Raw genomic sequence first — 12,777 nt, 5'->3', positions numbered from 1 at the left:
CCACACTGGCCAGGGCGTGGCTTTTCCCCCCAATGGATTGTTTCTCCCGATAGTTCGTTGCCTCTTTTGACGCGGCCTTAATCGTCCCCTCCCAGGACCATCGACTGTTTAGCGCCTTGGGGCTCACTTTGTCCCTTCTTGTTTCTGCAGCAGGTCCAGCGGCTTCTGTCAGGGTAGCAGCCCAGTGTTCAGAGGCTCTGAAAGATCGACTGGGTTCTCCCTTGCCAGCTTTTTATTTTTCCTTTCTGAGCGAATGTTCTGTGAAACAGCTTTAGCAAGCCCCTCGACCCGGAGAGAGGGTGAGAGAGGCATTCCGTTGCCCGGGTCTTCGTTCTTCACCGGCTTTTTATTGCCCCTTCCCTGCCCTCGCCGCTGGAGCTGTCAATAGCGAAGGCCTGCTGTTTAGGAGCGAGGAATCGTGAATGCTTCAGTGGTCACCTGCACTTGGCAAGGCCACCAAGAGTCAGCCCCGTGAGCACCCGGCGTTATTATATTACAGGGTCTTGCTCCTCGGGGGGGAAAGGGCCATCTAGGCCTGTCATTTTGGGCAGACGTCTTTACATTTCTATTAAGGGGCCAGTAAGCACGTGTGTCTCTTGTCATCAAATAGACCTGTCATTTGAAAGTGAGAAGTCACCTCAGGTGGCCCAGAAAGAACGAACCTTGGAGGTCGTGTACGTGACTGGTTCATTTCACTTAGCATGATGTCCTCAAGGTTCATCCAGGCTGTAGCCTGTGTTGGAATAGCCTTCCCTCTGAGCGCTGAATAAAATTCCACGGTATGGACATTTTGCGCATCCAGTCGTCTGTCCGTGGGCACCCGGGCTGCTTCCACCTCTCGGCCACTGTGAATGCTGCTGTGAGTGCGATTGTACAAATCCCTTTTCAAGACCCAGTTTTCAGTTCCTTTGGGTTTATACCTAGAAATGGAATTGCTGGACCATGTGGTTGATCTATGTTTGTTTATTTTTTTAACCCTCACCTGAGGATATTTTTCCCATTGCTTTCCAGAGAGAGTGGAAGGGGGAGAAAGATAGATGGAAACATTGATGTGGAAGAGACACATCAATCGGTTTACACCTGTACGTGCCCCGGACTGGGGCCAGGGCTTGACCCTGCAACCAACGTACATGCCCTTGACCAGGAATCGAACCCAGGGCCCTTCAGTCCATGGGCCGATGCTCTAACCACTGAGGCAAACAGGCCAGGGCTATGTTTAACTTTTTGAAGAACCTCCATACTGGGTTCCACAGTGGCTGGAATTGTACATTCCCACCGCCAGCGTGTATGTAAATTTGTCTGTATGAGAGAAATATTGCTTGGATCCCCCAACTTCTTTCCGTCTCCCTCAGCCTCTCTTGCCTGGTGTGCTAGCTCCTGACTAGCCCCCCACGGTCACTCTGACCCCTTTCTGATCCAGGCTCCACATGACAGCCAGTGATTCTGTCTCAAATGTAGGGGTCCCCAGGCCGCCCTTCTGCCTAAAACCCCTCACTGGCTTCCGTCGCTCTGCAGATCAAGCCCAGAGCCTTACAGGACGCTGCAGGGACCCCGTCTTCAGGCTCATCTGGTGCAGCTGCGGGGTCACTCTCCCTTCCCCCCATAGTGACCCATGAGTCCCTGGAAGGCACCGTGGTCCCTTGCTGGGTACATGCTGTTCCTTGGCTGGAGTGCCACCCCCCACCCCAGCCCGTCCCCTGATGGCTCCAACTCATCCTTGGACTTCGGTTCAAATGTCACTCCTTGGCGAAGGCGTCCCTGACCCCGTGTTCACTGGCCTCCTCCCTCCCTCCCTCAAGCACGCTCTTTCGTCCCAGCATCTCACGAAATGTGTGTCACTGACTCCCAAACACTTCCTCCATTCCTGACGACTGGGCGAACATCAGTTGTAGCCCCAGGCTGGAAGGGGGTGAGCAGACAGGCTTCCCACCCTAGATGGGCCACATGTCCCCGCGCACTCACCTGTCCCCGCGCACTCACCTGTCCCCACGCACTCACCTCTCCCTGCGGCGCACTCACCTGTCCCCGCGGCGCACTCACCTCTCCCCACGCACTCACCTCTCCCCGTGGCGCACTCACCTCTCCCCGCGGCGCACTCACCTCTCCCCGCGGCGCACTCACCTGTCCCCAAGCACTCACCTGTCCCCGCGGCGCACTCACCTGTCCCCAAGCACTCACCTGTCCCCAAGCACTCACCTGTCCCCAAGCACTCACCTCTCCCCACGCACTCACCTGTCCCCAAGCACTCACCTGTCCCCATGCAGCAGTGACCCCAGGTCTGTGGCAGTGCTGATTTCTTTTCAATATATCTTTATTGATTTCAGAGAAACATCAAAGGTGAGAGTCACTGATCGGCTGCCTCCCGCACGCCCCCTGCTGGGGACCAGCCACACCCCGGCATGTGCCCCCACCGGGAATCGAACCGCGATCTCCTGGGTCCTAGGCTGACGCTCAACCGCTGAGCCACACGCGCCGGGTGACAATAGCGACTTTACAGCTGTGGGTTTGTGCCCCTGATTCAGGCCGGCACCTCCCCGGGGCTCTAAGTCCCAGCAGGGAGGGCCCGCGCCCTGGGCTCGCACCCGGGCCACGCATCCAGGGGGACTGGCTGGGTGAGGGGTGCGGGGCGGGCGGAGGGCTAGTGGGGTCCCAGCGAGGCCCAAACGGCCAGGTGCAGCCAGATCTCTCCCGGGCCTGTGCCCCAGGGCGCAGGGGGGGCTGGAAGGGTGCGCGAGTCTGCCTCCTGTACCCTGGTGTCATCTGCTTCCTGAACCCCGGTGTCATCTGCTTCCTGCACCCCGGTGTCTGCCTCCTGTACCCTGGTGTCTGCCTCCTGTACCCCGGTGTCATCTGCTTCCTGAACCCCAGTGTCTGCCTCCTGTACCCCGGTGTCTGCCTCCTGTAGCCCGGTGTCATCTGCCTCCTGCACCCCGGTGTCTGCCTCCTGTACCCCGGTGTCTGCCTCCTGTACCCCGGTGTCTGCCTCCTGTACCCCGGTGCCATCTGCCTCCTGTACCCCGGTGTCATCTGCTTCCTGAACCCCAGTGTCTGCCTCCTGTACCCCGGTGTCTGCCTCCTGTAGCCCGGTGTCATCTGCCTCCTGCACCCCGGTGTCTGCCTCCTGTACCCCGGTGTCTGCCTCCTGTACCCCGGTGTCTGCCTCCTGTACCCCGGTGTCATCTGCCTCCTGTACCCCGGTGTCATCTGCCTCCTGTACCCCGGTGTCTGCCTCCTGTACCCCGGTGTCTGCCTCCTGTACCCCGGTGCCATCTGTCTCCTGTGCCCCGGTGTCTGCCTCCTGCGCCCCGGTGTCTGCCTCCTGCACCCCGGTGACATCTGCCTCCTGCACCCCGGTGTCTGCCTCCTGTACCCCGGTGTCTGCCTCCTGTACCCCGGTGCCATCTGTCTCCTGTGCCCCGGTGTCTGCCTCCTGCGCCCCGGTGTCTGCCTCCTGCACCCCGGTGTCATCTGTCTCCTGCACCCCGATGTCTGCCTCCTGCGCCCCGGTGTCTGCCTCCTGCGCCCCAGTGTCTGCCTCCTGCACCCCGGTGACATCTGCCTCCTGCACCCCGGTGTCTGCCTCCTGTACCCCGGTGTCTGCCTCCTGTACCCCGGTGTCTGCCTCCTGCACCCCGATGTCTGTCTCCTGTACCCCGGTGTCATCTGCCTCCTGCACCCCGATGTCTGCCTCCTGTACCCCGGTGCCCGCCACCGGCCGGGGCTTTTCGATGGAGCTCTCGATGGGTGGCTCCAAAACGGAACACGGGGCACCAGGGGCCGCCTGTCCCTTTAGGGCCAGCTTCGGGCACAGCGACACCCCTGCCTGCGGGTGCCCCGGGGCGGCTGCGCTTCGGGCCGGAGGACGCGGCGCCCGGGCAGGGAAGGCGCTGAGGTCACCCGTGCAGGGCCCGCCCTTTCCAGCCGCACGTTCCGGGGGTGCCCTCCCCGCGCCCCTAGGACCGAGGCAAGCGCAGCCCGTCGGCGGAGGCGGAGGGCGAGGGGCGCTCCCTGGGGCGGGCGCGGCCACCCTCCCGCTGCCCCGAGCCCCGGCGGGAGGGCGGGCGGGGCGCGCGGCCCGCGGACTCCGCTCCGCTGCGGCGCGATCCGGGCCGGGATTCCGCGCCCGCCGCCGCCCGCGAGGCCCCGCCCCCGCCGCCGCCGCGCCGCCGCCGTCGGCCGCCCGGAGCTGCGCGAACATGGCCGAAGTCGGCGAGGACAGCGGGGCCCGCGCCCTGCTGGCGCTGCGCTCGGCGCCCTGCAGCCCCGTGCGGTGCGCCGCCGCCGCCGCCTTCCCCGCCGCCGCGGCGCCCGCCGCCCCCGCCGGCCCCGCGCCCGCCGCCCCGTCGCCGCCGCCGCCGCCGCCGCCGCCCGCCCAGCCCCCGCCGCCGCCGCCGCCGGGCGCGATCGCGGGGGGCGCGGGGGGCGCGGCGGGCGAGGCCCTGGTGGCCGCGGCGGCCGACTCGGTGCGCCGGAGCCCCGGGCCCGCGCTGGCGCGCCTGGAGGGCCGCGAGTTCGAGTTCCTCATGCGGCAGCCCAGCGTCACCATCGGCCGCAACTCGTCGCAGGGCTCGGTGGACCTGAGCATGGGCCTGTCCAGCTTCATCTCGCGGCGCCACCTGCAGCTCACCTTCCAGGAGCCCTGCTTCTACCTGCGCTGCCTCGGCAAGAACGGCGTCTTCGTGGACGGGGCCTTCCAGCGGCGCGGCGCGCCCGCCCTGCAGCTGCCCAAACAGTGAGTGCGCCCGGCGCGCCCGCAGCGCCCCCGGCTGAACCCGCAGCGCCCCCGGCCCGCCCCGCAGCGCCCCCGGCTGAACCCGCAGCGCCCCCGGCCCGCCCCGCAGCGCCCCCGCCCCGCCCGGGCCCGGGGCCACCAGGTCCCGACCCGGCCCCTCCGGGCTGGGCGCGGGCTCGCCCCTGACCCCACCCGGCCTGGGCCCGGGCTGACCCCGCCTGCGCGGGTCCCCACGGCCGCCCTGGGCCTGGGGTCGCCCCTCGCGCGCCCGGGGCGGTCGCACCCGGAGGAGCCCCTGGGGGAGGCGCGCCCCCGCCCGGAAGGCCCGAGCTGCGCCCCAGGGAGGGCGAGGGCCGGGCCGGGGGGACGCGGGGGGGGGGGGGGCCGGCGGGACCCCGGCCGGAGGGGAGACCGCGGGGCGCGGGGGTGCGGGGGGCGCGAGCCGTGCCGACGTCCCGGGGTTCCTTGCGCCCTGCGCTCACTTTCCCCGCTTCCGGTTCCCACGCACGCGTTCCTCCCGCGGGGAGCCCCGCTTTCTCAAGATCACGAGGAAGCCCGTCCCGCCGCGTTTCCTCCTTACGCACTTTCTTTTTCTTTTCCTTTTTTTTTTTTCTTTTTCCGGCTCGTGCGCCCCGGTGTTTGTGTTTTTCTCGGGGCGCTAGGTGCCGCGCCCCCCCCCCCCCCCCCCCCGGCTCGCTGATCTTTCACAAGCCCCCGAGCTCAGGGCGTTTTCGCTGCGGTGGTTCCGGGCCCGGAGTCGCTCTGGAAGCGTCTCCTCTCCGGGTCCGCGCGCTGGGCTGTACATACGTCCTGAGCCGTCTCCAAGCGCACCGTCCACACTGACTCACCCATTTTGCAAACACGAAAGGTATGCAGTTAGGAAAGTCAGGACTCGGGGAACGACTGAAGCTGCTTCCACCCCGCGCGTGTAATGACCCCGTCCCGTCTGCCTCGGCTCCTTCGCGCGTCTCCATCTGGGCCTTTAAACGCCCCCCGGGCCCGGCCGGAGCGCAGGGAAGCGGCGCCCTCCCCGCCCCGCGGGGCCCGTTTCTGCCCCGGCATTTTCCGTGACTCGGGGTCTGGACGGAGGTTCCGAGCGCTGGCACCGAGCAGCCCTCCCTCCAGGCTTCCTGCCGCTGCTGGGAAGGGGCCGCCGCACCAGGGCCCTCCCGAGTCTGGCATCTCCATGCGCCGGGGTTTTCTCTAGCTCGCCGGGAAGAATCTCAGCCAGGGGGGTCCCCAGATCCTTTGCTCAGTAGGCCAGACCCCGGCTGTGGTCTGTGAAATGTTTTGGGGTTCACCGTGCTCTGCAGGTTTGCCCCCTGGGAGCCGGTCTTCTCAGCGGGGCGCATCCCAGGGCCCTGCCCACCGTGCCTGCCTGGCTGTGGGACGAGGCTGTGCTGGGCCGCATCGGTGTGGGCAGTGATGGAAAGTGTGAGAACAGAACAGGAGCCGAGGGAGGGACGTCCGTGGGCACCCTTGTGTGCCTCCAAGGAAGGGCCCTTGGCTTCTGGAAACTGTCGCAGTCTGTTGACAGGTATGTCAGCAGCCTGAGCGTTTTACATTCTTTCAGAAAGTTTAAGCCTAGGTCCTCGCGTGAATAGTATGGGCTGTTGTAGACTTTTTAGCGCCAAGTCCAGCGTCTTTGGCCTGTCACGTGGAAAGTAACCAAGAAGTTTTAATGAACTCAGAGCAAGGAAGCTGAATGTGTAGTCTCTGCCGCTGGAATGGGAAACTGATCACTGACTTTCAAGGAGGGGTGGTGATTATTGCCTGTTCCCTTGAGGCTCTGGGACACAGCTTTGCCATGAATATTTGATGTAACAGATTTCTTTACCATAGATTTAAAATTGTTACTGTTTGGAATTGTGTTGACTTGATTGTGCTTGGATCCACTGGGCTGCAGTCCCATGAGACTCCTGCTCTTTTGTTTGCGTTGTGGGGCCACCATGCCCCCCTCTCCTGACATACTGCCCCCCCCGGCTGCAACAGCTGGTGTGTTAAGGCCAGACTTGTTTTATCTGTGTCCTCACTCGTCTTTCTCGCTGCCCTCAGTTATTCGGAGGCAAATCACAAATGTCGTGTCACCCTGCTTGTAAGTGGTTCCGTAAAAGATAAAGATTCTTTTTTGGAAACCTAACCACAATGTCGTTATCACACCTAAAAAATTAATAATAATTTTCTACTATCATCAGACGCCCAGTCAGTGTGTGGATTTCCCTGTCACAGGAATTTTTCTTAGGCGTAGTTATTTGAGTCAGGGGCCAGCTCAGGTGCAGACACAGATTGGTTGGGGTGTCCCTGTCACCTCTTCTAACTGGCCCGCTCCATCTCACCCACTGTCTTTTCCTTGCTGAAAAACTGAGGTCACTTGCCCCGTGTGTTTCTCACAGTGTACTTGACAGATTGGATTCCATGGTGTCTGTTCAGAGGTCCTTCCCCTTCGTTCCTGTAAACTGGTTCTTGGACCTAGAGGTTTGATCAGGCTCAGGTTTGATGTTTTTGCCAGAAGTGCCTCATAGGCAGTGGGTGGTGTGTGTGTCAGGAAGCCCTCGCTGAGGCCTGGGCATTTATTGTCACCTCTGCTGTTGTTCATCTTGGCTCCTGCTCTGCTGGCTGACACTCTACTACCCTCTGAAAGACGGGCCGTGAATGGCTGGTCACGGATCACGGCTTCTGCACATGTACCGTGATGAACAGTAATTAATTGTAACCACCAAAGCATGTAACTACATAAATAATCGTTTTAGGCACTATGAAAACATACAGTACGTAGTTTTTGTTGCTGTTCCAACTGATCACTTGAAGAATATCGAATTAGTCACCTTCCTACAAGTGGCTGTTAGGTTGAAAATTGTTTTGAAATTAATTAGTGAAGACAGCATGTATTAGCCGAATGCTTGCTACCCAGCATCCCCAGAGACAGAAACTGTTCCTTTCCACCCTCCCCTGGTTGCTCTGCCTCTCCCAGGTCCTTACACGACCCGATGCTGTGGCCCTGGGCGCTTGGTCCAGGAGTGGGCATGTGTGCTGAGCTGGGTTTGCACTTGGGACAAGAGAGGGTGTCAGATCTGGTGTGTCAGATCTGTTTCTAGTGGTGGAGACTGGGAGATGTGACAAGCGAGGCTGTGCTGGCTGCTCCCGTGTGGAGAAAAGAGCTGTGATGAGGGATGGTGGTCTGTCGTGATATATTGTGACGTGTGCTGATGTGTGCAGAGCTGGAAGGGCCACGGAGACCACATGGGAGGTAGGCACTCAGGCCTGCCCATTATGACCTGGGCAGGGTCACCCTGGGACAGGAGAGGAAGAGATTGAGTTAGAAGAGCTTCTGAAGGAAGACATGTTGGGATGGGTGACATGTTTGGACAGGTGATTGTTGGGACAGGTGATTCTTGGGCAGAGGAGATCGGTTGAGGCTGGCCCTGAAGGAGCGGTACCTGCTGGGAGCTTGGAGGGAGGAGCCCGAGGTGCTGTATCCACGTAGCAGGGTCAACACAAGAAATGCCCTGGCCAGGTAGCTCAGGTGGTCGGAGCTTTGTCCCCTACACCAAAAGGTTGCTGGTTTGATCCCTGGTCAGAGCACATACGGAAGGCAAGCGATCGATGCTTCTCTCTCACATCAGTGTTTCTTCTGCCCCCCCCCCCCGCCCTCTCTAAAATCAATAAAAATGCATCCTTGGGTGAGGGTTTAAAAAAAAGACACAGCCCTGGCCAGTGTGGTTCAGTGGTTAGAGCATTGGCCTGCCCACCTAAGGGTCATGGGTTCAATTCCTGGTCAAGGGCACGTACCTGGGGTGTGGGCTCCCTCCCTGCCCCCGTCAGGGCTCAGGGCTCAGGGCTTGGGTGGGAGGCCACCAGTCGATGTCTCTCTCTCTCTTCCTCTCCCTCTCCCTCTTCCACTTTCTGAAAAGCAATGGAAAAAATATCCTCAGGTGAGAATTTTTTTTAAAAAGTACAAAAAGCGGCACTCTCTAAATAACTGGTTTAGTCTGGTTTTCTTGCCAGTTAGCAGTTACTTGTATCATTCACAGGGTGTCCCAAAAACACACATACGCGCACTTTGAACAGTTGTAAAGGCGGTGTTTATTAAAACACACCTCATTTTCAAAACCGAGCTGTCAGCTGTTAAAGTGTGTATGCATTTTGGGGCGACACCCAGTATATTTGCTCAAAGTTAGGCTGTCGTCTTGTTCAGACTTTAGAAGGGTTTCTGGGACTGTAGCAACCTGGGAGCCAGCACATCGACTCCGTGGTAATGAAACAGGTGCAGCTCCCCTGGAGACTGGGGCTTGTCACCCCTGCAAGAAAACTTGCGTCGCGTCGTAGAGACGAGGCTGTGGGGAGGGTGTTGCCTGTCGTGTGGTGTGTGTAGTTGGCTTTAGAGTGAATGAGTGCAGGCCTCTGTCGTGGGGGGGTCGGTGTGGGAGGGTGTTGGGAGGGCCTGACGTGCCCCGTTCGTGCCCCTGAAGAAGGCACGGCCGCGGTTCAGTTCGGGGGGGAGGACAGCATCTGATGTGCAGGCGCAGGGCTTTCCTCCTGGCCGGGTGCAGGTCTCGTGAATGTCGGGACGGACCTGCTAAACCCGTGACGACTCCGTGCCAGCAGCGCCTCGTTTCCATCGTTGCCCTCCGTCTGAAGCGCTCCCCTGAAAATGAGAGGCTGTGGGAAGGCTGGCGGGCTTCCTGGAAGGAGGCCGCCCCGCGGTGCGCTGGGCTTGCGGTTGGTGGCTGCCGCTGCCCTCGTTCTTGGGGACTTTCGAGTCTTCTGGTCGACGCTGCTGGTGACTGCAGGGGAAGACCAGTGGGGCCCGTGTGTGAACATACCTCGCGGTGTGTGGGGGTCCAGGGAGGCATGCGGGGCGTTGTCCAGGAGTCCACCCGAGGCTGCGCGAGCAGCGTGTCACGGCTGGTCTGCAGGGACTGGCCCGTGAGCCCCCAGCCGTGCACCACGTGGCTGTTCTCGGACACGGCGAGGAGAGCTGGTTGGGGTCTGCGGTGCTCAGACGGGCACTTCCAGCATCCTGCGCTGCGCACGTGTGGCCTCCCCCCGAGGAGTCGTTTCCCGGAGACTCCCAGGAGGGGATGGGTGTTTCATCCGCGGTTTAAGAACCCTTTGCCCTCAGTCGCCTGTGGCGTGTCTAACCATGCTGTCCGTCCTCTGGGTCTTTCCTCAGAGGCACCCCTCCTCCCTGATTCGTGTGTGCAGAGCACGAGGCCGCCCTGCCTGAGGGCTTGGTGCTGCCCGGTGCCCGCGGGCCGGGCCCTGGGCTCAGCAGAGGCCCCAGGGTTTTGAGAGTTCTTCCCCTCACCTGTCTGTCACCTGCGGGTCGGAGAGCACCGTCCCCTGGCATCCCACACCCGCGTTCATTCCAGCAGTTCTCAAGGTGCTCGGGCCAGAGCCCTGTTGTCCCCAGAGAGCTTTGGTTGGGGTGGGACTTGTCTGCCGCTCTTGCCATGTTAGAAACTAGGATTGAGAGATTAGGATACACGTATCCATTAACTTAAAAATAACAAGTGCAGCCCACTTCAAACATAACTCTATGAAACAACTCTATTTCCCCCAAACAGAAAACTTAGAGGTTTTTCTGTAACTGCCTTGGGCGCCTCCCCGCTGTTCCTGCTTCTGGTCTGTTGTGCGTGGTGCTCGGGTCAGCGTGGAGGGAACCCTGCCCCGTGGGGAGACCCCAGCCCTCCAGGTCATGGAGGTTGTCCTTTGATGCCTCCCCCCAAACTCGGCTGTCGGTGGCTCCTTACAGGGTCCCCGCAGTGTGGAGCCTGAACTTCATCCGGGGACTTGGACTGTCCCGTTAAAGTCCGTTGCTCAGTCTTGCATTGTGAATACATTGTTTACCTGAAGGATCCAGCCGTTTGACGTGGTTTAATTTTTAACTTTGCTTTAAAAGTTGAGTGACACTATGTTTTTTTTGACAGTAAAAAGTCATATAATGTAGTTACTGGCCTTATTAGCAACTTGTGGCACAGTCTGGCTTAAATCTAGTATTTTTGTATGTCAGCTCTTGATTATTTCAATGGAACTGTCCACCTTGTCGATTACTTGCTGTTTCCCTGTGACCAGGTGGGGTGGGGCCTTTTTCCCCTTCTGAGCTGGTTCTAGATGACACCCCACTGTTCTCTCAGCCCCAGGTGTGGGGCCACCAGGAGAAAGGCGGGGGATGTGGAGCCCTGCCAGTCCTCAGGGTGTCGGTGACGTGATTTCATGGGAGGGCCTCTGTTGGGATCGTCATGAAACCTCAGCACACTTTAAACATAGACATTCACTGTCTCCCTCCCCAGTCTGACTGTTTTCCTTGGTGGGCGGCTTTCTCTCTCTCCCTCCTCACAGAAGGTAAAACTGACCTGTCCTGAGAAAGCTTTGCTCTCTGTGACTTGTCAGAAACGCAAGAGGTGCTCCTCTCTTTCCTAAGGCCTGTGGTGTAGGGTGCCAGGGGCCTCAGCCCCTCCCAGGCCTGCCTGGCTCTGACGCACAGATAGTTTGGGTTTGGGGGGCAGCTATAGGATTCAAACGGTAATTTTACAGCCTCGCATTGGAATGCTGAGCCACGTCTTTGTGTGAGCCTGTCCTGCCGTGGGGGACGCGGGGCCTCCGCTGGCTGGGGAGCTGCGGGCGGGACGCACCATGGGCACGTGCCGGGCGGGCCATCGGGGAGCCAGCCTTCCTGGAAATGCTTCCGCTCCCGCCGGCTGACGAAGCTGAGGAGCCTCCTAGATGCTACCAGGAGCCCAGCTGGAAATAGTGAAAAATCGTCCCGAACTGATCTGGAAGGAATGTTAAGGTGGGATCCGAGGGAGCTCAAGGCAGCAGTGGGCTGGGGGCCTGAGGGGGTGGGACAGGCACGCTGCCAGAGGCTGTGCTCCTCCCCTCTGCCCTGGGCACAGAAATGTCCTGCCCCTTGGCAGGCACGTGCCTGCAGCGGGGAGAGTGACTCGCGGGCTGAGGGAGACGCCGCCCCTGCGATGGCCGCCTCCCTCTGCGCTGCTGGGCCCACGCACCCAGGGCCCACGCACCCAGGGCCCCCGAGAGCCCGGACTCGCGCCGGCCAGGGGCAGGCAGCTGTCTCTCAGAGCTGTTTTCCTCCGCAGGCTGCGGTGTGAGCACATCTCTCGGGCTGCCGGTCCTGGGCCAGCCGGTGGGCCCTGTGGAGAGCCGGGAGCTTCCCGCAGCAGCCGCGGGGCGCTGTGCGCCACCCGCAGGGGAGCCCCGGCGTGTGTGACTGGGGGCGGAAGGACCGATTTTTGTCTAGCTCAGTTACTTTAGGTTTAAGTAGCCACGTGTGCCGCTGCCTGCGGGTGTCCCGGACGAGGACCTGGGCCCCTGGGTGTGGCCACTGCCTCAGTTTACCCCAGTCAACCCCAGGCACCAGCCCTGTTTCTGCAGCTCCCTCCGGGTGAGAAAGACCAAGCGGGGCCTCAGCCAGACCCGCGAAGTTGCCTGTGGGACAGGTGTGCGGAGGCACCTGCAGCCCCGCTTTCTCCAGAAGACTTGTCGCTGACCAGTCCCTCCACTTTCTGCTGCTCCGGACGCAGGTCAGGCAGCATGCACGGTCCTGTCGCTTCCCCACCCGAGTTCTTCTTGAAGCCCAGGGGACAGTAAGGGCCTGAGAGACGGCTCCTGTGGATTGCAGACAAAGGGAAGACCCAGACTTGCTGGTGAGGGAAATCCAGAGTGTCCGCGGCGGCCCCGGTTGACTGTGCGTCTGGGATATTATTGATGGGCTGCGTGTGGGCCCAGCTCTTGACTAGCGATACTGTGGTTTCTGTCCTTGCAGATTATTTATAAAGTCCTTTATAAACAAGTGTGTGTGTGTGCCTGCCCCGCCCGCCGTCTGCATGGACACCTGCTCACACCTGGTGGCCCTTGTCAGTTGCTTGGTCACTGTATGGTGTGGCTTGAGTAGTATCTGTCCCCTCAGGAAGCTGTGAGTTCCACAAGGACCGTGTCAGTTCCCAGTGCCAGCACAGTGCTTGCACTCAGAGGCCCTCAGCGTGGTTGAGAGAATGTGTGTGTATAGCCTGTGGGCTGCTGGC

General features: G+C 60.9%; 1 protein-coding gene across 1 annotated transcript in view; it reads left to right on the top strand.

Annotated features, from left to right (window-relative positions):
* Positions 1 to 4,196: 4,196 nt before the first annotated feature.
* FOXK1 (forkhead box K1) overlaps positions 4,197 to 12,777 on the top strand; it is a gene marked incomplete at its 5' end in the record, with an annotated part of 47,770 nt that continues 39,189 nt past the window's right edge. Inside the window, one exon of the mRNA XM_081137282.1 lies at positions 4,197 to 4,732. Within this exon, the coding sequence (XP_080993408.1) occupies positions 4,197 to 4,732 (536 nt within the window). The remainder of the gene's footprint in view (positions 4,733 to 12,777) is intronic.

Source organism: Miniopterus schreibersii (assembly GCF_964146895.1).
Source record: "Miniopterus schreibersii genome assembly, chromosome: 4".
NCBI lineage: Eukaryota > Metazoa > Chordata > Mammalia > Chiroptera > Miniopteridae > Miniopterus > Miniopterus schreibersii.
Note: the sequence above shows the minus strand (reverse complement) of the source record. Positions and strands in the feature narration are given on the sequence as shown.